Source organism: Pleurodeles waltl, chromosome 12, assembly GCF_031143425.1.
Source record: "Pleurodeles waltl isolate 20211129_DDA chromosome 12, aPleWal1.hap1.20221129, whole genome shotgun sequence".
In the NCBI taxonomy this organism is placed as follows: Eukaryota; Metazoa; Chordata; class Amphibia; order Caudata; family Salamandridae; genus Pleurodeles; species Pleurodeles waltl.
The window spans coordinates 431,972,305-431,996,151 of NC_090451.1; the positions used below are offsets into that span (position 1 = coordinate 431,972,305).

The window sequence follows — 23,847 nt, forward strand, 5'->3', positions numbered from 1 at the left end:
AACTTACTTCTGATGTAAAGACTTTGTTTTGCAAAACCTCATCCATTGTCCTCGCAACAAAGTAGGGGTTTCTCTTTTACCATCCACCATTAAACATTGATGTACCAAAGATGATAAGACACTTTATTAGGATTCTTTATGGGTGTATATACACAAAAAGAAAGAAAAGCCAGTAAATTAAACAGTTAAAACAAAATAAATGGTGGGATTGACAATATTTGCATGTCGCTTATTGTATGGAAATCTAGGCGAGATAGATATATAATACGAACATATGGTGACTACGTATATATGGCGTGAAAATTAATATGTGACATGCCTTTAATGACAGGTTAGGGAAGTGTTTATATTTTCATTAGTGAATTCTGTGTTCTGAGTTCTGTATCAGCCAATGTTTTTAGGAGATGGTATTCTTACATGCTGAAAAAGGTTTAACTGGGATACAAGAGTAAGTAGCTATATACATTGTACAGTATTGCTGACAGATTCAACAGCAAGTTAGGAATACCACGTGGTGGTCTGGTCTACTGGAACACCCTCCGGCTTCAGACTTAAAGGTATAAGTACTGGCTTAGTCACTTGCAGCAGGGTAATCTTTATTAAATCCATTGCTTAGTTTGTTAAAGAATAAGTGCAGGGGCCCAAACATTTATTAAGAACCTGTTGCCAGTGCCGACCTCCAGAGTTGCGGAACTCCAGAGTTGCCGAACACTAAGGCTTCCTAGCCTTAAATCTATTTCACCCCTCTTTCATTAACCACCCTACATCTTGTGCTCTCCTTTTCCCACGGGTGCAGGTTTATTTTGTCATCCTCGCTTCATTCCTTTGTCACTGTTGTCTTATCTGTCTGTTCCTCCTTCTTTACCTCTTTTCTGCCTTTCTTTCTCTTGCTCTGGATTAGTCTGATGATAAAAAATAAGCCCTGGTCCCCAAAAATGTGTGGCAGTACGCACCACCTGCAACCTCCTGCAAAAAATGAAGCACTGGGTAACCCATGTCCTCCGTGGTCCTCTGCAGTCTGATTAGAAAATGAGAGTCCCGACAAGCACATCAGGGTTACTTACATCAGCTGCTGTGTCAAAACAGTCATTATAGAATCTCACTTTCTTTCAAAACTAGGTCCAGAATCAAATGAGTCATAATAGTTTGAATCACACAGAAGTAGTACATTGCCTACGTACCACTACTTTTGTGCAGTCTAAGACCTTACTTACATGAACTACATTTCACTTTCCTCAACCCTTGCATTCTTGTCGAGAGTATGACCAGAAACGAAGCTTGGCCGAACACTGACAACACAGATGAAAGAGAAGAAACACTCACCTCTCGCTTGAGGAGCCCGATGCGAAGATCTGGGTCTCCAGAAGGCTCTTCATGTGCTGCACCTGCCGCACAGCCTGGTTGTAACTTTGGGGTTTCTGGAATTTGTGGGGTCCTAGTATCTCCAGCTCCTTCTCCACATGCTGCAGCTGCATGTACAGGTAGCGGTTGTTGTCGCTGCGCCGCTGCTTCTCACTCATTCCTTTATCTGGAGTTGGGCTTCTTGTTTTTTCTACAGGAATTAAAAAGGTGCGCTTTACCACTGTACTCGCCATTTTTACACATATAGGTGGTCATTCCGACCCTGGCGGTTTCAAACCGCCAGGGCCGGGGACCACGGAAGCAACGCCAACAGGCTGGTGGTGCTTCCAGGGCCATTCTGACCGCGGCGGTAAAGCTGCGGTCAGAAAAGGGGAACTGGCGGTTTCCCGCCGGTTTCCCCTGGCCCAGGGAATCCTCCATGGCGGCGCTGCTTGCAGCGCTGCCATGGGGATTCCGACCCCCTTCCCGCCAGCCTGTTCCTGGCGGTTTTTACCGCCAGGAACAGGATGGCGGGAACGGGTGTCATGGGGCCCCTGGGGGCCCCTGCACTACCCATGCCACTGGCATGGGCAGTGCAGGGGCCCCCTAACAGGCCCCCACAAAGATTTTCACTGTCTGCTTAGCAGACAGTGAAAATCGCGACGGGTGCCACTGCACCCGTCGCACCCCTGCAACTCCGCCGGCTCCATTCGGAGCCGGCTTCATTGTTGCAGGGGCTTTCCCGCTGGGCCGGCTGGCGCTCTTTTGGAGGGCGCCCGCCGGCCCAGCAGGAAAGTTGGAATGGCCGCCGCGGTCTTTTGACCACGGGGCGGTCATTCGGCGGCCAGATATTGGCGGGCGGCGACCGCCGTCCGCCAATATCAGAATGAGGGCCATATTGTTTTTATGTGCAGACTGATTAGGAATATACTGTAAAAGATAGCTTTAATGACCAGGTCCCTTTTTATTATGTATAAAATGTGGTCCAGCGCTCTAAATCCATTTTATATAATCCAATTGCAATAGCTGAGGAACGCGAGACATCTATACTGAAATCTTCCAAGAATATCACGAAGATTTACAGTTTCTTTAATAAGCTATCATTTATTGGCAACTAAACTTCCAAACATGATTTCTCATTTGTAGCCAACACGTTTTGTTCTCTGCGAACTTTATCAGGGCTTATTATTTCTCATTTTCAGATAAAGTGCATTCCTGTTGTAATTCACATCCACATCACATCCATTCGTTGGCAGAGTCACCAGAATTTCTGTCTCGGAGTCTGACAGTTTCCAAAGAAGCTGCACGCTCACGTCATGATATTACTAGAAGATTACATTATAGATGTGATATATTTTATGTACTATTTAAAAAAAGTTTTTACAATTAAGGGGAATGTGTAATTGTTGCTTCCCTCGGTCTATATGCACCTAATGTGAACTTGGATAACGGACTTCGGTAATAATGACATGAGAGTTGTTCTTAAAGGGCGTCAGCCATTCACTGTAAGACATTCATCCTATTTTATCATGTCTGCATGTCATTTTGAGTTATTTTTGTATGTTTTTTTTTTTAAATCTCTGCTGTGAAATTTTATCAGACTTTGTAGTTTAGCCACATGGTGACTGACGTGGCACTTTGTGTTTCTTTTATCTTCAATTACCTTGTCTGCGCATAGTATGATAAAGTTGGTGCAAAGAACAACAAAATTGATCTGCATTAGAGCACTTCCAATCACAGCCTCATCATGATGTAATGGCCGGTTTCAGCTGAGAATTCGAACTCACAGAGAGCAGAAAATGGAGCACTCTTTCAGCCTCCGTGTGATCCACTGATCCCTCAAAAAACAACCAGAATACGATCTCCTCTAAGGCTGGAGAACGGCACCCTAGGTGTAACCAGCTTGCAGGCTCTTGTAAGACAAATTATGTACCCCAAAACTGACAGACCACCCAGTGAGGTAGCTCATGTGTCTCTCCTCGCCACTGACCCCTCTCAACTTCTAAATTGGAACGACCTCTTGAGCAGGGCAACTGCTCACACCATCTGTCACGATCTACTCTTCGCTTACTGCCTTTGTCAGCTGGAGTGCGACCTCGATTCTTGCAGGTCCTGCTCTGGCCGAGGTAGGGGTGACCCCTTCCGGTAGCCACAGTGCTGCTGGCAATGGTACATCACAACAGTCTGTGCCCTCCAGAAGGAGTCCCAGAGGAAAAACCCCTAAGGGAAAAAACCTCTTTGACAGGAACTCCCTGGAACAGAAGAAAAAAGGACACGTGAAAAAATCAGAATTCCAATGCCAAGAAAAAGAATAACTAGAAAAGCTTGAAAAGACAGTAACAAAAGCTGAAATAAGAGAAAAAACAGCCAGAGCGTGATCACCACCAAAGGAAGTGTTGCAACGCAAGGAGAACAAGAATCTATCTGTTATAAACCCCTTTGCAGGAAGCGACATGCAGAAAGAAGCAAGAACGCCATTTTGGATTGGGAAGAAGTCTATAGACCAAGGTAGAAGAAGGTGTCATATTAGAAAGGGAACCAGATGCATGCAGGGAAAAGACAAGAAGAAAGGGCCTGCTGGGAAGAAGAGAATATGGCGCCACTAGGAACAAGAAAAGAAGAAAAAAGGAAGAAAAGGGGAATAAAGAATGAGCCCTAGAACAGGGCACCAGGTAAGTGAAGAGCTGAACCCACACGCAGTGCGTTGAACGTGGTGAGGCCCGACACCCAACCCTGAGCCCTTGACCTTGACGCGGGAAACAACGTGAGTCGCAGTCGAGAACAATGGCCGCGGCAAGCCCCGCGGCCTGGAAAATGGACCTCGGCTCCTACCGCGGCCCAAACAGAGGATGCTGCAGGAGCCCGCGGTATGACACCATCACTTCGCCAACAAGAGTTGGGTTCTCCAACAAACTGCATGCCTTGTCCAACAAACTGCATGCCTTGTCCATTTCTTTGTCTCAGTCCGGCACAACTCCTATTCAAAACAAACCTCTCCAAATGACCTCTATTCCAGTCACAATTTGGCACCCAGAGCGTTCTTCTCAAGGAAATAATGGCAGATTGAATTGAGGAAATATTGTCAAACATCTGGCTTCTCACCCACACCTTTGCCATTTAAACTCTAGTAATATAGTGGGCATACAGTTCAAATATATTGCTCCAAAAGGAAGCAACAGTGGTAACTTGGTCTAGTCAAGCTGCTGCCAACACAATATGTGAAAATCACAAAATATTAGAAGAGATGAGAATACTGATAACTCTACCAACAAAGCCCCAATATCCTCCAACTGTTATCCAGGAAGATTCTGAGTGCACTTGTTACTAGTCCCACCTCGTCCTTGACAAAACCCAAAGTCTTTGCAGGCTTGCTAAATTACTAAGAGCATCAGCATCCTTTCTTAGTTATGCAATAGGCCCGCTTTATCCAAGAGCTATCAACAACTCACAAGCTCTAACCATTTCCACTTACAATCAAGCAGGAAAACTCTGCAAGCTCGTTACCTCTCCATTGGAAATGCAGCAAGAGGACTTAGGTTGGCTTGCTTCCACCCTAGCCGATCCCACATCCAACTGACTTAGATCCAAAGGGCAACTGGGCAGATTATTTTTGATAAATGTGTACTTCCATATGGCAGGCACAGGGACAAAACAGAAGGTGGAGGAGCTGGAGCTTTTAATCTCGGACATCAGGTCCACTCACTCTAAAGCTCATCTTCTCCTGACTAGAGAATTACATTTAAACCTACTCCATAATACTCTACGCAGCCTCTCTACTGAAATAGTAGACTATCGTGGCTGATTCCAACTCAGGTAACAACTGCACAAAGACCAGATCCCATAGGACATACCCTGATAGCTGCTTTTAAGGCGATGGCTCTGAGCTCACTGAACAGGTGCTATCCTGAAGATCAACCATCTCACTTCACACATTTTTCCCCGAAAAGAGCTGCGATCTTGGATTATACTTTGTACTCAATCCCACAGATCAACATGATTTTGTCCTTCTCTATTATTTTATGCTGTGAAAGTGACCATGTGCCCCAGAGCTTGCTGACAGAACACTGTAACAAAGCATACAACACCTTGCTGTCTGTGGGCTCTGATGATTCTCACCAAAACTGGAAGCAAATCAAATGGTCCTCAGTGAAATACAGGACATGGAAAACAACATTGTCTAATCAGAGAATTTCTTTGCAGCACGCAATCCATAATTGGGAACTTTTTGTGCAAAATCTCCTTTCCACTCTTGCTGCTACCCAACAGTCCCGTTCGGGAACAAGGACTTACAGACACACTTCATCACACCCGTGGTTCAATAACGATCTTAAGATCATGAATTGGTCCCGAATAAAATGATTAGATCACCGAAATCCGGGCCTACCACCGTTTCCTCGGAGGAAGTACACAACTTACGTGGTACCTACAAAAAATTCAATTGGCAAGCGAAACAGAGATACAAGGAGGCACTCCAGCTTGAGCTTTTCCTGGCCTGTCATACCAAAAACTTAAAGGAGTTTTGGATAATCATTAATCGCCTCAATAGAGGGACTGAAATTGTCAAATTAAAAGGCAACAGTGTCTCCGCTGATAATTGGACGACACATATAAGTTCCCTTTATGAAACCAAACCAGAAAGCTCCAACTTGCATTTCAACTAGTGTAAATCTAACCAGGCACAGAGAAGGTCTGAGGCAGCAGAAGTACAATGCCATCTGGATCCATGGGCAAGCTAAAAAAAAACTGATTCCTTTCAAGCAAACCGGCTTTAGACCCAAGTTGGGGACTACCGACAACATAGTGGCCATCAGAATGCTGGTGGCAAAGCCGATAAGAAACAAAAAAGCTCCTCTATTGTTGCTTTGTAGATTACAGCAAGGCTTTTGATCATGTCAACCGCCAGCTGCTCTGGCCAAAACTTAAAGCCTGGGATTTTCTGGATCCATTACTTTGTGGAATTTAGCTACTTTACTCCGACACATGGCCTAGAGTAAATCTGGAAAACAACTCAGTAGTCTCTGATAAGAAAAACAGAACAAGGAGTCAAGCAAGGGTGCGTCCTAGCCCTGGTCCTTTTAGCTTGCTCATGTGCGATTAGGCACCTGCGCTGGACTTAGTAAACAGTGACACACCAAAACTGGTGAATCACCCCATCACCTCCTTGCTCTATGCCGACGATGACTCCTTTTAAGTCAGACAGCCGTGGAGCTTCAAAGGCTGATTGACGTTTTACACCAGCACAGCAGTGCAAATGGAATGATGGTAAACTTCAAAAAGACAAACATCAATATATTTGGTCAGAAAAGGATAAAAAACAGCACCTGGCATTTGACAAATAGTCGATGGATAATAGCAAAAAAATACAGATACCTGGGATGTTGGCTAGACGACGAAGGAGGCCACTTAACTTATCTAAAGTACCTAAAACTAAAACTTGCTTCATTTCAATTTGCTTTTCAAATCCATTTTCAAACGAACCAAACAGCCCACTCTAGAACGTCTGGTGAAGATAGTGAATGCCAAACTCATCCCCACATTGGGGTAAGGTTCAGAAGCCTTGCCGGGGAAATTGGGCATTCCCAGAGTGCTGTTTTTAGATTACTGTTCAAGCTCCCCCATCACACCTCTGTAGCCCAGACCTGGTTGGAATTCATGTTGTGCAATCAATCTCTAATATTGAAAGCCAGCCTCTTTAAATATGTCTACTCAGCATGTGTTGCAAACGAAGGCTCACTGAAGAACTTAATTTGGCTAGGAGTGCTATCGGCGAACAACTGAGCACCTCATAATCCTTGGAAGCTTGCTCTTTTGGAAGCCCTGGAACTTAGAGGTGCAACAGCCCTTTGGAATCAACCCACCTCCCCCTATCTAGCGGTTCAAGATAGTTTTAAACAAAGTGGTTCATAAGGAATCTTTTGAACTGGATCGCTGGGCTTTCAAATGCAGAAAACATGTGGATCTTGTAGTCAGGAGCTATGTCAAAAGAGGAGTTCAAAAGTACCTCAATGACACATTCTCCTTACATTACAAAGTTAAGTTGTGCCCTATTCGTATGGGCAGCTTCACCTCATTAGATATACTCCCTCCATGGGCGAGCCACGCCATGTGTATAACAGTTGTCTTTGTGGATTGTTCCCAGAGTCTCTATCGCATCTGCTTTGTATTTGTCCTGCGTTAACGGACAACTGCAGAAGGCTCCTTCGTCATTCTTTGGTTAAACAAGGGACACGGAAAATACAGGCTGCCTGTGACTTCCTCCTAAACGACCACTACCCTCAGGCAATCACTGGCCTGAAAAAATGTTTGGACAAAGCAGACAAATTATTAAGGAACTCAGGGCCTCATTTACAAGAATTTGACACAAATCTGACACAGGCTTGTCGTTTGCGATGGCTAAAGGGCCTTGTACCATTACCAACCCTATTTTGCGAGTTAGTAACCTATTACAGACTCGCAAAGTAGGGTTTGCGACTTGCTATTAAGAAGGAGTGCTCCAAGGGCGTCCTTCACTAACTGTGAGATGCACTGGTATGTAGGAATGTTTTGTGACCGGGAATGCGGTCCCAAAACATTTGCAGGTATCACCAATTTCAAGTTGGTGGTAAGCCTTTCATAAAAGAGAAGGGGTCCCTAATGGACCCCTTCCCCTTTGCAAATGGGGGTGCAAACATTTCTTAAGAGCAGGCAGTGGTCCCACTGTCCATTGCCTACACTGAGAAGAAACCTTTTCATTTTTCTTTTTGCAATGCACCCTGTTTTCTTTTAAGGAAAATGCACTGCATTTAAAATACATTGCTTTATTTACAAATCAATCACAGACATGGTGGTCTGCTGTCCCCAGCAGGCCACCATCCCTGTGATTGTGGCCACTCACAAAGGGTTGCAAATTGCGACCTGCCTCATGAATATTGATGAGACAGGTCCCTTGCAACCCATTTGTGAATCGCAAACAGTGTTGAAGATACTGTTGTACATTAGGGATTGCGACTCGTAATTTGTGGATCGCTAAAATCAGCAAATTGCTAGTCGCAAACCCATATTGGTCATAAATTTGGCCATAGATACCTTAGTTACCTGTTTAAAATACCATCTTATATTTTATGTACATTGCAATCATCCACATATTGAATGCTTCAACCATTTTGTCTTTTGTTTTTTTGTATATATTATCCAAATATTACTATCTTATGATGAAGCTACTTTGATGGACTTGATTGTCTGAATATAGTAGTTAAACAAACAAACATGATATAATGGCCTTGCTGACCCTTTCATAAACAGCATGGAGTTATAGCCCACTGCCTCCTGTTAGATCAATGTAAACAGACAATGGTCTAAGTCTCTCCTCCAGAATGGTGAAAGCAGACATTTAGCATTTTGGAGGGCACAGCACGGACGAGCATGGCAAGATGGCAGGCCAACAGGTGATGTCCCTACCTTGGGCCTGTCCCGCTCTCTTGCCGTCTAGGGAACACGTGCTGCTGGCCAATCGTGCAACTGCTGCAGGTGGTGATTTGCATGGCTGTCAAGGCGACACGGACAAAAGGGCTCAAGGTAGCCTATGTTTGTGCCCCCCTTGCCATGGACACATTGCCTCCAGCTGCTGCAAGACCCGCAGCTTTCTAGGATCAGCTGCAGACCAGGGATCTCTTTTCTCAGTAATCGCACAGAACCAGATGCCTTGCTTCAGTGGACTGAAGAGAGCGTGGTGCTGGCAGTTCCTGCTGCTTGTGGAAGCAACCTGATCTGGGTTAGTACGGGATTGTATAATGCCTCTTGAGGCCTTCAGCAGATGGGAAGGAGCTTTTTTTCTGGTCTGGCATTTAGTGAGAATTCTTTATTCAAGAACTTGGATCAGTTTGAGTTGAGACACATTTGGGGGTAACTTTTCTTTTACCACAATGCAGCCCTGAGAGTTGTGGCATCGGGAGGCCTCTCTAAGAATCCAGGTGGTTGTGGTCTACCTGTCCCTGATTGTGCTGGTGCATGGAATGGCTTTGCAAAGTATTTTTGCCTTGGTTCGGATGGTTGGCATTTTTGGGAGTTTATTGGAATTTTGACCCTGATTTCTTTGCGCCTGGATGCAAATTTAGAAAACATGTGGTGTTCTGCCTCCAAAAAGCGACTCGCTCTGGTAGGAAGAAGTGTTTTGTAAGCATGTGACCTATTTGGGAATTCAGTTGACCACTAGTATTAAGCACTTACAGTCTGGCACATACTCCTGTACGAAGGCGCTTACCTTTTTCCCCTCATCTCCTGTCGCTGAGCCTGGTCGGGCTGTATTTTGTTGCATTTTGCAATTAATTGGCTGGCTTGTCTCACACCTGATGTGCCTTTGGTGTGCAGGACTGCCTGCTTGCCACTGACCAGAGACTGGACAAAGGAGATAAACAGAAAAGAGGGGGGAGTGCTTGGTGACTGTGTTATAATGCATGTTCATAACTGTGTTTCTAAGAAGGTGTTTTTGAGGATGCCTTCCAAGTCTAAAAGAGGGTGGCAACTCGCAGTAGTAGTTAACATTGTTGTGCCTTGCAATTCTTGCTGGGAAGGAGGGTGTCGAACCACCGACACCTACAGAGATTCACTGGCAGTCTTGGAGAGCAGGGGTGACCCCTAGGGCTGCTTTCCTTCCAGCAGTAAAAAAGCCTAGGATGGGGTGAACTAGGGAAAGAGGAGTAGGCAATGGTGCACCCAGGGGATTGGGGTAAACTGAGCGGGAGGGAAGTGATACGTACAAGGTCAGCAGGTGGCTTTGAGGCACAGTTACTAATACTATTGTACAGAGTGATAATAACTACTCAGCGGTAAATGGGGCTGCTCCTCCACCAGCAACAGGGAATACCAATATGGGGCAACAGATAGTGCCTGCACCAGAGACACAACTTGATCTGGTGGACCACCAATCAATTGTCCCGCGGTTATCTAAGCTGGAGGTGTTGTCCACAGTCCTTATGAGGAAGGCTACTGGAGTACCGGAAGAGGATATCCTGAAAAAGGCAAAGAGGTTGATGGCCCTATTTAGGAATGGGAAGAAGAATCAAGAGGTATCAGTGCTAGTCCCAATCCATAGTACCTCCATGCCGTGGGGAGGAGCAGTGCCAGCACAAATCCAGATCTTCCAGCCATCAGTACCCAATGGCGGATTAGCAAATGGTGAACAGGCAGTTAATGGGGGGGGGGGCACAGGCCCAAACGTCGGTGGCCAAGGAAGCTGGTCCATCAGGTACTGTTCCTGTCTTACCTAGTTTGGGAATGGGATTGGTGCAATCCGAGCTGGATCAGTTAGGGTTGCATTTGTCAGCAGAAAGGAAAGAGAAGATTTTGAAGGGCACTTTTGTTGAGATTTTCTATTTGCTCATAGAGACCCAATAAAGGGGGGAGTGCAACTGCTGTAAACATTATTTTCTATGCTGTGTTCCCAGAGCTGGGAACATAGTTGTCCTGTTATTAAATCAAGATTTTGTGTGCAGATGATGAATGTGAGACAACTACTGGAGTGAGTATGATAGGGCATTCTGGAAAAAGAAAGCTGCATGGCAGACATTGGTTTGGGATTTTGGGCTGGTTTACTGCTCCTTCCCAGAGAGTGCTAGAAACACTCCATGCCTACAGGTCTGGTTTGAGCAGTCACTTGAATACTCTCGACTGCTCCAGTTTCAAAACTGGGAAGCTGCTGAGCTACACCCTCTGATGTTGTCCATCAAATCGGACTCATCTCTGGATGCGGCCTCTCCTGCTGTCCTGCAATTGGGAGCTGGGGAGATCTACTCAGTGCTTCGTGTCAGCTCAGGTTCCTATGTGCTGGAAGCATGCATCAGTAGTGCCACTCCTGAAAAAGCCTTCTCTCAACCCTCTTATACCTGAGAATTATAGGCCGATCTCCTTGCTATCTTTTGCCATAAAAGTAGCTTAAAAACGTGTCAATCAACAGCTCTCAAGGTTTATTGAGTAAAGGGACTTCTCCAGAATACTCAATCAGGATATTGCCCCCAGTACAGCATGGAATCGGCCTTGTTGTTGGCCTCGGAGTCGCTGCATCAGATTCTGGATGGGGGGCTCAGCAACATTATTGATGCTGGACCTGAGTGCGGCCTTTGACACTGTGGGGGTCATTCTGACCCTGGCGGTAATTACCGCCATGGCGGAGGTTGGCGGTAGCACCGCCAACAGGCTGGCGGTGCTCCGCCGGGCATTCTGACCGCGGCGGTACAGCCGCGTCCAGAAGCGGAAAGCCGGCGGTGTACCGCCGACTTTCCGCTGCCCATGGCGCCGCCATGGGGATTCTGACAGCCCATACCGCCATCCTGTTCCTGGCGGTTCACCCGCCATGAACAGGATGGCGGTATGGGGTGTCGTGGGGCCCCTGGGGGCCCCTGCAGTGCCCATGCCAATGGCATGGGCACTGCAGGGGCCCCCGTAAGAGGGCCCCACATAGAATTTCAGTGTCTGCTTTGCAGACACTGAAATTCGCGACGGGTGCAACTGCACCCGTCGCACCTTCCCACTCCGCCGGCTCCATTCTGAGCCGGCTTCCTCGTGGGAAGGGTGTTTCCCGCTGGGCTGGCGGGCGGACTTTCGGCGGTCGCCTGCCAGCCCAGTGGGAAAGCCAGAATGACCGCCGCAGACGTTTGACCGCGGAGCGGTCTTTCGGCGGGAACCGCTTGGCGGGCGGCGACCGCCGTCCGCCGCGGTCAGAATCACCCCGTGTCTCACATCCTCCTTTTAGAGAGGCTGTAGACATACGGGATTGGCTATAAGGCCCTGCAATGGCTTGCGTCTTTTCTTCAGGGTCGTACCTTTCAGGTCCTGTAGAAACCCTTTCAATCTAAGGTATTGCTATTGCAGCAGGGGGCGCCTCAGAGGTCATCTCTGAGCCCCATGCTATTCAACCTTTACATGCGCCCCCTGGCAGATATCATTGAGCAACACGGATTTGATATCATGTAGTACGCTGATGATGACCATATTATTCTCATCTTGTCGCAGAACTCAGCCTCTACTGCTGCACCTTTGAGGAGCTGTCTGCCCATGCGGCCCTAAAATCAATTTGGGGGGATGGGACAGTTTCCATCTGGACCCCAGACTGGTAGCCATCAGCACTTGGCCCTTCTCTGCTGCCAAAGCTCAAGGTCAAGAACCTTGGCATCCTGTTTGATGTAGGTTTTACCTTTGATGACCAGATCACCGCCCTTGCCGGCAATTGTTTTGGGATACTAAAATCCCTCAAAAAACTTATTGGGCTTTTGCCTGAAGCTGCAAAAAAACTGTCATCCAGGCTTTAGTAATATCCCGGCTGGACTACAGCAATGTTCTATATCCAGGAGTAGCGCAGTCTCTGCTGGTTTCAATAGGGTCGGCCCTGCAGAAACTTCACTCACTCCCTGTAAAAAAAAAAGGTGCTCTTTAAGGCTCCATGCTACTGCTATAAAGCCTTTAATAAAGCCAGGGCTAGCTACCTGCATCAGTTCATGAAAACCCTATCACCCAATTACCCTTCAAGGTGTCTGAGATCCTCAGGGGCTTTATTGGCTGAAGTTCCTCCTATTACGACAACTTGGATGGGAGGCCACATTTTCAGCTGGTTGGCCCCCAAGCTATGGAACTCTCTTCTACTATATCTTAGGCAATCAAAGTCAGAACTGTTATTTCACAAGAATCTCTAAACATGGCTATTTAGAAAGGATTTTGACTGTTTTGGCGTGTTCTTTGTCTTCGGCTCTGTAGTTAGACCTTTCAGTGTTGGGACACCTCTTTGAGGTACTCATGGGCTATACAAATTGCCTATCGTTATTATAATTATTCTTATTGAACTGAATTAAAAGCATGTTTACACCATATAATGGTAAAGAAGTCTGGGGCCGCTACATTTTGATCATAACGGGGCTGGTGGGGGCAAAAGAAATGGGGAGGACTGGGCATTCAATAAGAAGACATGTAGTCGGCCCCAAGTACCTGCAAGTGTAAACACAACTGCTCTTTCTAGTTTCACGCATAGTTTCGTAATCCAAGCACTGTGCTTGGTGGGTGTCTTCTGCAAGAATGAGCAGTCCCTACAGCTAACCATGGTGGTGGGTAGGCAAAAAATTGACAAGAACAGGAGGCAGGGCTGAATAATGAGCCTGTTCAGGACGGTGCCAATGGATAATTGTGTTTGTTCCCCACCCAAGAAGGTGGTGCCCAAGAAGGAGCCTGGGGAATTTCCCCCCAACAACTTATCTGCCCTATAGGGAAATTCTTCCAGTGAAGCAATTAATCCAGCCCTATGTTTGGTGAAATATGCTTCACTTGATCAGGCTATCTCCAGGGACATTGCTGGCTAAAGTCATCATTGAATCCAATTTCAGGCTTTTAGCAGTCCACTCTGATTTCCATCTGTTGGGTTGCAAATTGGAGGAGGCATTCTACTTTGACCAATGCCTGCTAATGGGGTGTTCGTTATCCTGCTCATACTTTGAGAAATTCTGCTTATTCTTGGAGCAGGTATTCAAAAATGTTTTGGGCTCCCCTTGGGTTCTGCATTATTTGAGTGACTTCTTATTCAGGGGTCCCTGTATCTCCTCCCTGTAAGAAAGCCTTGAAGGAGTTTGTGCAACTGCTTGGACTGCTCGGTCCCCTTAGCCAAGGGAAAGACATGCATGCCCATCACAACAATTAAAATTTTGGCGATCGAACTGGATTCCGGGGCAGGTTTGCGCAGGCTCCCATGTAAAAAGCAATAGTTTTCAAGGAGTCTATATGGGTATGCTTGGTGGCCAGGAAAGTAACCTTTTCATCAACTTCAGGTCCTACTGTGGCAGTTGAACTTTGTGCTATGCATCATTCCCCTGGGTCATCCATTCTCAAGATAGATTGGGCAGACAGCGTCAGGCCTCAAACAAATATATATGTATCTAAGCACATGGGAAAACCTTGAAGTCACAAGGCACCATGTGATATCAGAGTAGTATCAATGATAATGGTCCCTATAATCACACAAATACTTAAAAGCAGAAAAACGATTTATAATAGAATGTAAGTTTATTAATAAAATAAATGTAAAATGTTAAACAATAGTAACAAAACAATTTCAGTGAGTTGGAAAATCATGCTTAATGCTCACACAATTGTGACCACTTTAAATCACTAAAAAATATGCGCTATTCATCAGGACTCCAATCAATATGAGACCGAGTAGTTAATGAAAGTAATGTTGTAATATGGAAAAGAAAAAGAGTAATGTTGGATTATCAGTCATCGACTCTACAATCCAGTGAAAGCTGTGGATGAGGTACTGATAGATGGCAGGGACAAGTGTCCAATTGCTAGCACTCTGAGTGCTTTGCCATTTGGGTAGCTGCGTGGTAGCTGCCTGGTATGGTGCATCTCTAGGAACGGGTTTCTTGTCCCTGCCATCTACCAGTACTCCATCCCGTACACAGTTCTCACCAGACCATAGCAGCAGTGAAAACCTCACTTTTTACTTCAGCCCCTCATATTCTCCACGGGATTTCAATCAATCCATTGACCAATGAGTCCATGTCCAAGTGAGTCCAGCTTCGAGTTTGTTCTTATCTATACTACAACATTGCTTTCAATAACGATTCTGGCTCATAGAGGCCAGATGATGATTCCATATGTCTAGTAAGCTGAAATGTAATCGACTTCAACAACGTACCCATACAAATGAAATTAATTTACATGTAACCCAATTGTGATACATGCATTATTATAGCCACATATGGTCATCAAGATTGCCTGAGCCCTGACCATGCTTTCCCATCTCAATTAAATCTTTTTAGTGATTATTGTTTGTTAACTTTTTAAGTTTATATTATTATTAAACTTGCCTTTTGTCATAGATCCCTTTTCTACTGTTAAGTATTACTGTAAAAGCATCATTGAACAAGTTTGTCAGGGGTGGGGTGGGGCGTAGACCAGGACGTATGAATCTGAGAAGCCTTCTTGCAGCAGTTAATTGAATTGGCTGTGTGGCCATCCCATCCAGATCGAACCTGGAGCTTTGCTTGTTCACTGATATGGTAGGGATAGTAGGTTTCAGTTTGATACCTTGAGATGAGTGGTGTGCGCAAAAATGGCCATCTGGTTGGTTTGAGTATGGCCTGGAAAAGAATATAGCTTTTTCTGAGCTGTTCCCATCTTGGTATTCCCGACTGTGTGGCTTAGCCATTTCCCTGATAAGTCTGTGATATTTTGGTCAGACAAGAAGGCAGTAGTAGAGTTCATAAACCAACAGTGGCCAACTATAAGATGGTGTTTACCATTTCATACCAAAATCATTTTGCTTTGCTATAGAATAATATCACATTTAAATCTAAGCATGTTGCAGGGACGTTGAGTAATGCTTCTAACACAATAGCTCATTTCAAGATGTAGGCATTCAGGCACTTCCATCCAGAGGCAACAGAGCTATCTAAGCCATTCCCAGGCCATCTATGGAAACTTGGTGCCCTGTCCTATCAGACATCGTGGCAGTCAGCTTAGCACTCGTGTTCAAGAGAGCCTATGAGGGGGCATTGGAGCAGCCACATCGGCTGTTGGTTCAGGTATTTTTTTCAAGCAACTTTTTATTGATTTTAGAACAGGCCGTAAAAATCCAGCATATCGAGCACAGTACCTATGCATAATCAAAAGATACATCACATTACAGGAAGAAGGCAGGAAAGCCATCACAGTAATTCCCATAACAAAATTACTGGCCACACGACAAGAAGTCAGGACCCATCCCTCCTGCTTGTGCATCAATATTGCCCTTTCCTCACCGTCCCATTGCCCCGCCCTCCGCACATGGCCTCTCCATGCATGGCTCTAGCTGTATTCCCCTATACTCTGCTCAGTCCTTCCAAATTTAAAAAATTTTCTGGGGGCAGTCCCATGACACGTAGATTGGGCGCTCAATTCCTATTTCATGATCCATGCCCTTGACCCAAGTGAATGTATGAGGAGCCTCCGTCGCCTTGCAGGCCCTTGCAGTATCCCTCTTTGCGATAAAAAAAGTCCAGCCAGAGAAGTGCCTTCTGGTAATGTGAGCCCCTCAGATCATCCGTGATATGCAGGAGGATACGTTTGGGGTCTCGAGGAATATTCCAGCCCATCACCCTCTCAAGCCTTCCCAACACTCCACCCCAAAAGTGGGCCAGTCCTGGGCAGTACCAGAATGTGTGAGGCAAGTCCCCCCTTGGATCATCACACTGCAGACAGTTCTCCCTAGGGATCAGGCCCATGCTGTGGAGCCTGGACCTAGTGAGATACACTCTGTGAAGTATCTTAAGCTTGATTAATCTAAATTAAGTGGTTATCGCTGCTTCTCTGTGAGCCTCCACTGCTTCCCTCCAGTAATCATCCTCCATTCAGCCCAGTTCACTCTCCCATGCCCGCTGTACCCCCACTATTGGACCTAGCACATTACGCAATAATATTTTGTAAATTTCTGACACTTTATGTTCAGTGAGGTTTGTGAGAAGGATTTGGCCTCTCTCAGGGAGAATTTGGGGATATCCTCCACCGGCTGCATGAGAGGCAGGAGGGCGTGACGGAGCTGCAAATACCTAAAGAACTGCGTACGGTTGCTGGGTCAGGTTTTGATGACCAAATAGTACAAATGATTAGGAGGTGGAGCCCTGGGTGCAACAATAGATATGTCCACTTCCACTCAATCTAGCTGACACTCTGTCCTTCCTCCACTCATCAGGTACTATGGACAATCAAGGTGTGTTGGCTTTAGGACTCTCTTACATATGAAGCGATTGCGAGGCATATTGGATCAGTGGCTTCACCGAGTGCGCCAGGAAGGCGATTTTCAACATGAGGTGGTATGTGCATCAAGATTAGGGTGCATACCCTATGGTTGTATCATAGAAGGAAGGGTTTTCCCCCTCAATCCTCTTGTAGAGATTTGCCTTTCCACAGGCAGTAACAACATTTTCATAAATAACTTTTTTTCCTATTTTTTTTTGCTTGTAAAAATCTCTCTCACCCGTTGTGAGAGCATAAGGCTTGTGAGCCATGCTAGCTGGTGGTGGGGAATGGGTTCATAGCTGGCGGGAACACTTCAGGTCCATTTGGCAATTCACATGAAGCTAGGCACAGAACACCAGTGTCACCTGGACCGCAAAGAGAGTGCTTGCAGCAATTGTTGAATTTGCAGTGTTTGAGGGCATTAGGTTAATTCTTTTCATAACCCTTTACCCACCGTTTCATGCAAAACACATTCAGATCTTCCGGACAGTGGCCATTTGGGGTGGTTGGGGATGCGGTTTGTGCCAGGGGACAAAGATATGGCCCTGTTACCCATCCTACCTTATGGACAGATTTTGGGGGTGCTCCTGGTAGGGTTGATCTGGGGTGAGCGGGCCTCCTGCACAAGTATGAGAGCAAGTATGCGCATAAGAGTGAGTGTCCTATTTTGGCTAGGAGGAGGGCTCTTAGAGGGACCAGAAATGTCAAAGGTGTTGAGAGGCCTGGGTTTTAAAGGCAAACCATGAGTTCACAGAATGAGTTCACATCATCTGCCCCTGATTTCAACTGCTATTCAGAAGCAGAGGAATAATGGGGGAGACATACATAACATGTCCTCTACTCCCTGTACCAAATGTTAAAAAGATACCTGTCATCCCACTCACCATATTCTATTCCTTCCCTCTCCTTCCCCTCCAATCTCCTCCCATCTCCTCCCATCTCCTCACAAACCTGTGATCTCTGCTTTCCAGAACTGCATTAATGGGCAATTTACGATCCCTGTCAGAGCAGCCTGGAATTTCTTTATGACACAGCAAAAGTTGGAAACAACTTAGGTTACCCACTGTTGCCATGTCATAGCAGTAAATAACCAGATTCAGAATCAGGTAGTATGATAAGTGTAAGTATAACAGATAAATGTCAGCATCTAAAAAGCCTTTACACTCCTCTTTGTGACACCATAAACATTAACATACAGCAGGGAGTGCCTCGTCCTCACTCTGTTGATCCTACCCAGGGTAATCCAGTTCTTTAATATCCAAAACCAATATTGGAGAACGTTTCAATGCAGTAGACTAACGCATATAAAAATGAATACATCATCAAAGTTCAATGCTAGTGCCTCTGCTCTATCAGTGTGTCTGGGAGATAAATGTATGTGTAATAGACAGAGATGTTCATACAAACAAATTATCTCAAACATATGCATGTATAAATATTACCACTGGTAATAAATTGAACCAAGCTGTAATGTATAAATGCTACCGTACGTTTATACTTGCTACCATTAATAAGCAATATTTGTATAACAAAATGGAAATTAAAGCAAAGATTAAATTAGAACTTCTTCTGATGCTATACAAAATGCAGGCATACATAGATACAGTGATAAGGTTGATATTATCTCATAAATATCGTCAGATGAAAAATACTGTTGAACAAATATCTTGGTGACATCAATATAATGGTACAGATTACTTCAGGAAAGAGTATTTTATTTAAGACTTTAAAACCTCTTTTACAAATAGTTGTATAAAATATTGCTTTTGGAAAATGTGTAATGTTTTATGATTGTTTGTGTTTTAATTTATTAATGTGTTAATTGTAGCTGCTTGTAATCCTTTGTCATTGTTTTATTGTTTTGGGAATATTAGTGTTGTGTGGTTTTGATTTTCTTTTTTTTTTTAATGGCAGGTTGTTGGGTTGGCAAATAAGTAGGGTGGGAAGATATTTTAATATATATTTTAATTTTAGTACATATTTCACAGTTTGTAACATTTACTTTGTTAGCTAGATGAATAACCATGTTCTTTATTTTGTTATTACAATATTTAATGTATAGTGACAAAATGTGTTATTTATTGTTTTAATCGGTCAAGTGTATTCTTACATAAATGAGTTGACTGAACAAAGTTATTTCCTTTTTTAATGTGTTAATTTTTAAACATTCAGGGCCTGATTACCACCTTGGTGAATGGGATACTCCGTCGCAAACGTGACAGATATCACTTCCACTGTATTACAAGTTCCATTATATCCTAAGGAACTTGTAAAATGATGTGCGAGATATCTGTCACGTTTATGACAGAGTTTCCGATCCACCAAAGTTGTAATCAGGCCCTTTGTATTTTTTGACTATTTTTGTTGTGATTTATTTAAATGCATTTTTATTGTAAATGTTTTTACTTTTTTCAATTATTCAATAATAATTAAACTTTGTTAATTAATATTTAGTAATTTGTTAAATAAATATTTGTTTTGATTTCCTTAAAGTACTTTAGTAGAGTTTTTGCACGTTTCTAGAAAATGTTTTTTTACACAAAAATGTACCTTTTTATGATTTTTTGAATTGTTAATGTTGTGATTTTCAAATACATTTTAAATTGAAATATTATATTTATTTTTGCATTTTCCCTACTATTGCTTAGTTTTAAACAGGAATAATAAATCTGTGCCCCCCCCCCCCAAGTCTAACGCTTTCTCTACTGTTGCTCAGATTGGGGTGGGAATAGTATAGATTTGACCCCAACAAATTTTAACACTTTCTCTACTGTTGTTCAGTTTGGAGTGGGAATAGTAAATCTGACCACTCAAAAGTCCAGTGCTTCCCCTGCTACTGCTCAGTTTGGAGTGAGAATAGTGAATGTGACTCCTCCAAAGCCTTACATTTTACCTACCTTTCTTTAGATTGGAGTGGGGACAGTCATAGTGCCCCCTCCAATGCCCAACATTTTCTTCACTGTTGCTTAGGTGGGAGTAGTAAATGTAACTGAGGCATTTCATAGTTGAAGAGGCAATGCAGGATTTACAGGATAAACACTTTGAGTTATTCCAAACAAAGAAACTCCAGCCTCCAGTCAATACAGGAAGACACAGCTGACACAGAACTTTCCACAGGGTTGGTTATAAACATTTCACGAGGAAATAAAGACGTATTTATGGTTCAAACATAGCAAGGCTACACCACATGGCACACACCTTCCACCACAAAGGAAAATAAATAAACACACAAAACACATAGCCAAGAAAAACACCATACACAACAGACACAGATAGAACAAATAACACAAACTAATTTAAAGAATAATAAGGATAATTTCTTAATCACTGCAATGTGTTTCAGGTTCCAACTGCATGAAACAACTTAATGACTTTAAGCAGTTTACTAAATTTTGCTCTACTTTACTGATGAACTGCTGACTTTATTAATACATGGTCAACAACAGCAATTTTAATTTCAGCTGTATCTTTGTGCAAATTGTAATTCAATTTTTTTTGTATTTGCTCCTCAAATCAAATTCTCTTTTCAAACAGGCACAAGTAATCCTCTGGTCATGTTCCATCCACTCATTCTAATTTTGAACTTTATACTCTCTAACCACAAAGGACATACTTAAGTACTTGATGTACTTCAAAAAAGTTCAAATTATGTTTCCCTTGTGGTAGGATGAAGTGTAAGCCTATTCACTTCAGCTCTTTTCCACATTTCACTTTACCAATGCCTGTCAGTGCATCTAGACAAGTGTATACCCTCCTTCAATGTTCAATTGAATCTCTGTACCATCCCAAACATTTGTGGATGACAGAGGACAATGCCTCTTTCCATCAAAAATGTTACCATCTCTTTGGATGTAAGCTGCACCTCATTGTCATTTAAAATCACCTCAGGAATTATGTTCTTACTGAATACTTCTACTACAAATTTGATCCTTGATGTTGTTGTAATTTCCCTTAGAATCACTACTTCAGGCCATCTTGAATGCAAATCCATAAGTACCAACAAATAACTTAGAACTGATCCAACTATTAAGGTCCAACAATGTCCTGTGCCACTTCATCCCAAGGACCTACAGGAATCTCTCTGCACACCATCGGTGGAGCACTCACCTTTTTAACCTTGTCATTTTGGCAACACTTAATACAATCCTTCACCTTGCGTTTAATTTTAATGTCCATGCCCAGTCATCAATAATTACTCTATACCATATCTTTGGTCTTGCACATCAGGTCCTGGGAGCGATATGTTGCATTATGTAGGATGCCCTCTATGGTCCAGTGTGGAGTCTGGGAGGCGATAAATAAGGGTGTTTCTACCTCAAATGTGAAAGCGCGAGGACTTGAACAGGAAGGGTTTCACTTTTGTTAGTAAAGCACATATACAAGGTCAATTTGTTTTCTTTGCAATATGTTTCTTGAGTGAGAGGAGGTGTTCCAGGGTGTATACAAAACTGGGAAATTTGAAGAAAGTTGGGGTTTGATGCTGTCATGTTTCATGTCATTAAGCCAGTTTGCACTATTTCTTGCTTGCTGTTCAATAACATGAATTCTATCTTGGTCGGATTGAGTTTCATGTAGCTGCTGAACATCCAGGTCTAGATTAGGTGTGGGCACTGTTTAAGATGTTGGATATCTGGGGTGGAGGGGACTTTCAAGTAAGAAGACAGGGGAGAGTATAGGACCTCGGTGGACTCTGTAGGTGATAAGGATCTTCTAGGACCTAGGGGTGCCCATGTGAATGAATTGGTCCCAGTTAGAAAAACAGGAGGAGACCAATTAAAGGAAATTGCCATTGAACCCCATTCAAGACTATAAAGTGTGAATGACAGGGGGACAGTCAAAAGAACCAAAGTAAACAAGAGGCTAAGCAATATTAAGAACCAAAGGCCTTCTTCATCTGTGGACAGTACACAATGTGTAAAGTAGCTGTACAGGAGATAATTGGGGTGTACATGATTGTTGAATTGAAAATAGACAGAAGCATTAGAATATCCCCAAATTTCCACCCTAAAGTGGCTACCGCTATACATTTGCATTTACAAATATGCAGCATGGTTGTCACATATTATGCAGAGGATGTGTTTTATCTGAGGGGAATTATTAATTGTCTGGCCATGAAAAAACATATAAAAACATTGTAATGCTTATTGACACTGTATGGTCTGTTACTGTTTTCCTCCTTTAATTTCTTCATGTGGACTCGTGGACTTTACACTTACATGCTGATCCATTTTTCAGAGTTTGTTGTTATGTCTGGATGAGCTCCCTGTAATGGTTTCATATTCCACTGTATTTGTCATTGATTGTTTCCTTAAATAAAACAATTACAAGAAATACAACAAAAAAAATTGTCTCACATTTCCAGTTGAGCAACTATAGTAGTAGGATGGCAAAACTACTTACCCTGCAGATTTACAGATCCCAGAGTGAGAATAAGATGTTCTTCCTTCTTCTTACTCTCATCCAAAAGATCTTGCCCAGCCCGATTTTGCTGACGAATTATTTCTTCCACCAAAGCCAAAAGTTTGTTAATGTCAGTAGACTTTCCAAAATCTATCCCTGAAGAGGGCATCGGAGTTTTCATAGTTTTGAATAGTGAATTGGCAATTCTTCTAATGTCCTATAAAAAGAAAAATTGGGTTTATGAAACTATGTGTTACTACAGTACTAGTAAAACAATCTCTCCTATTTTGCACACTGGCATTAAAGAGCTAAGGGCCAGATGTACCATTTTATTAAACTGCAATTACCTAATGGCGATTCCTTGTGAATCACCATTAGGTAATCCCTATTCTAATATAAGAATCTCATGGGGTTTCATTTTGCATTCCCTTTTGGGTCATAGAGCGACCCACCTCATTAATATTTATGAGGTTGGTCGCAATTTGCAACCCATTTGGAAACGGTAAAATCACAGGAATGGTGACCTGCTGGGCTCAGAAGGCCATCATGTCTGTGATACCTTTTAAATAAAGCAATCTTTTTTTTAAATGGAGCCTGTTTTCCTTAAAAACGGGATGCTTTTAAAAAAGAAAAATCAAAAGTTTTTTTAAAAAATTTTTTAAAGGTAGGCAGTAGTTTGTGGAACCACTGCCTGCTCTTTAAAAATGTTTTTGCATGCATTCACAAAGGAGTCCCCTGGAGACCCATTCCCGTTTGCGAATGGGTTACCACATCCTTGAAGTAGGTGCTTAAATCCCAATGTTTTGCAACCGCATTTCGGTCACAAAACATTCTTGCTTGCCGCTGTGATTCGGTATTAGGAAAAGATGCCCTTTACACGACCCTTCCTAATACCAAATTGGTATGTAGTCGCAATTCCAATTTGCGATTCGGTAACAAGTTACTGAATCACAAATTGGAATTCATCCATACTAAAATGCATTTTTGTGGTCGCAAATGGCCCGATTGGGCCATTTGTGACAGCAAGAATGCATGATATATTTGGCCCCAAGACTTTATGGGATTTTCTCATTGTCCTAATTTAGGTTTACCTGATAAGATGCAACCTAAAAAACAGTCTTCCCCAATTCCCGCTCCTTACAATCTGTGGTACTCTTTCACCAAAAACTACATTTCGTTTTAGTCCTATTCCTGTTTCTAACCCACGTACCTATCCATAAATGCCCCATGCTGTCATGTACCTGACATGCCTTTCTGTACCATGTCTAAAAAAAAATGAATCAGGGTTGTGGGCTGTGACGAGGAAGACTCTGAGTGAGCATAATAAAGAATACTAGAAAGTGGTCTAAGCATTGCCTCTTGAACCTTTCT

General features: G+C 43.5%; 1 protein-coding gene across 1 annotated transcript in view; it reads right to left on the reverse strand.

The window, feature by feature from the left end:
- LOC138267136 (polycystin-1-like protein 2) overlaps positions 1–23,847 on the reverse strand; it is an 835,832-nt gene that overhangs the window by 63,037 nt on the left and 748,948 nt on the right. The window contains exons 30-31 of the mRNA XM_069215990.1: positions 22,477–22,693; positions 1,324–1,552 (exon numbers count right to left, since the gene is read on the reverse strand). Of these exons, the coding sequence (XP_069072091.1) occupies positions 1,324–1,552; positions 22,477–22,693 (446 nt within the window). The remainder of the gene's footprint in view (positions 1–1,323; positions 1,553–22,476; positions 22,694–23,847) is intronic.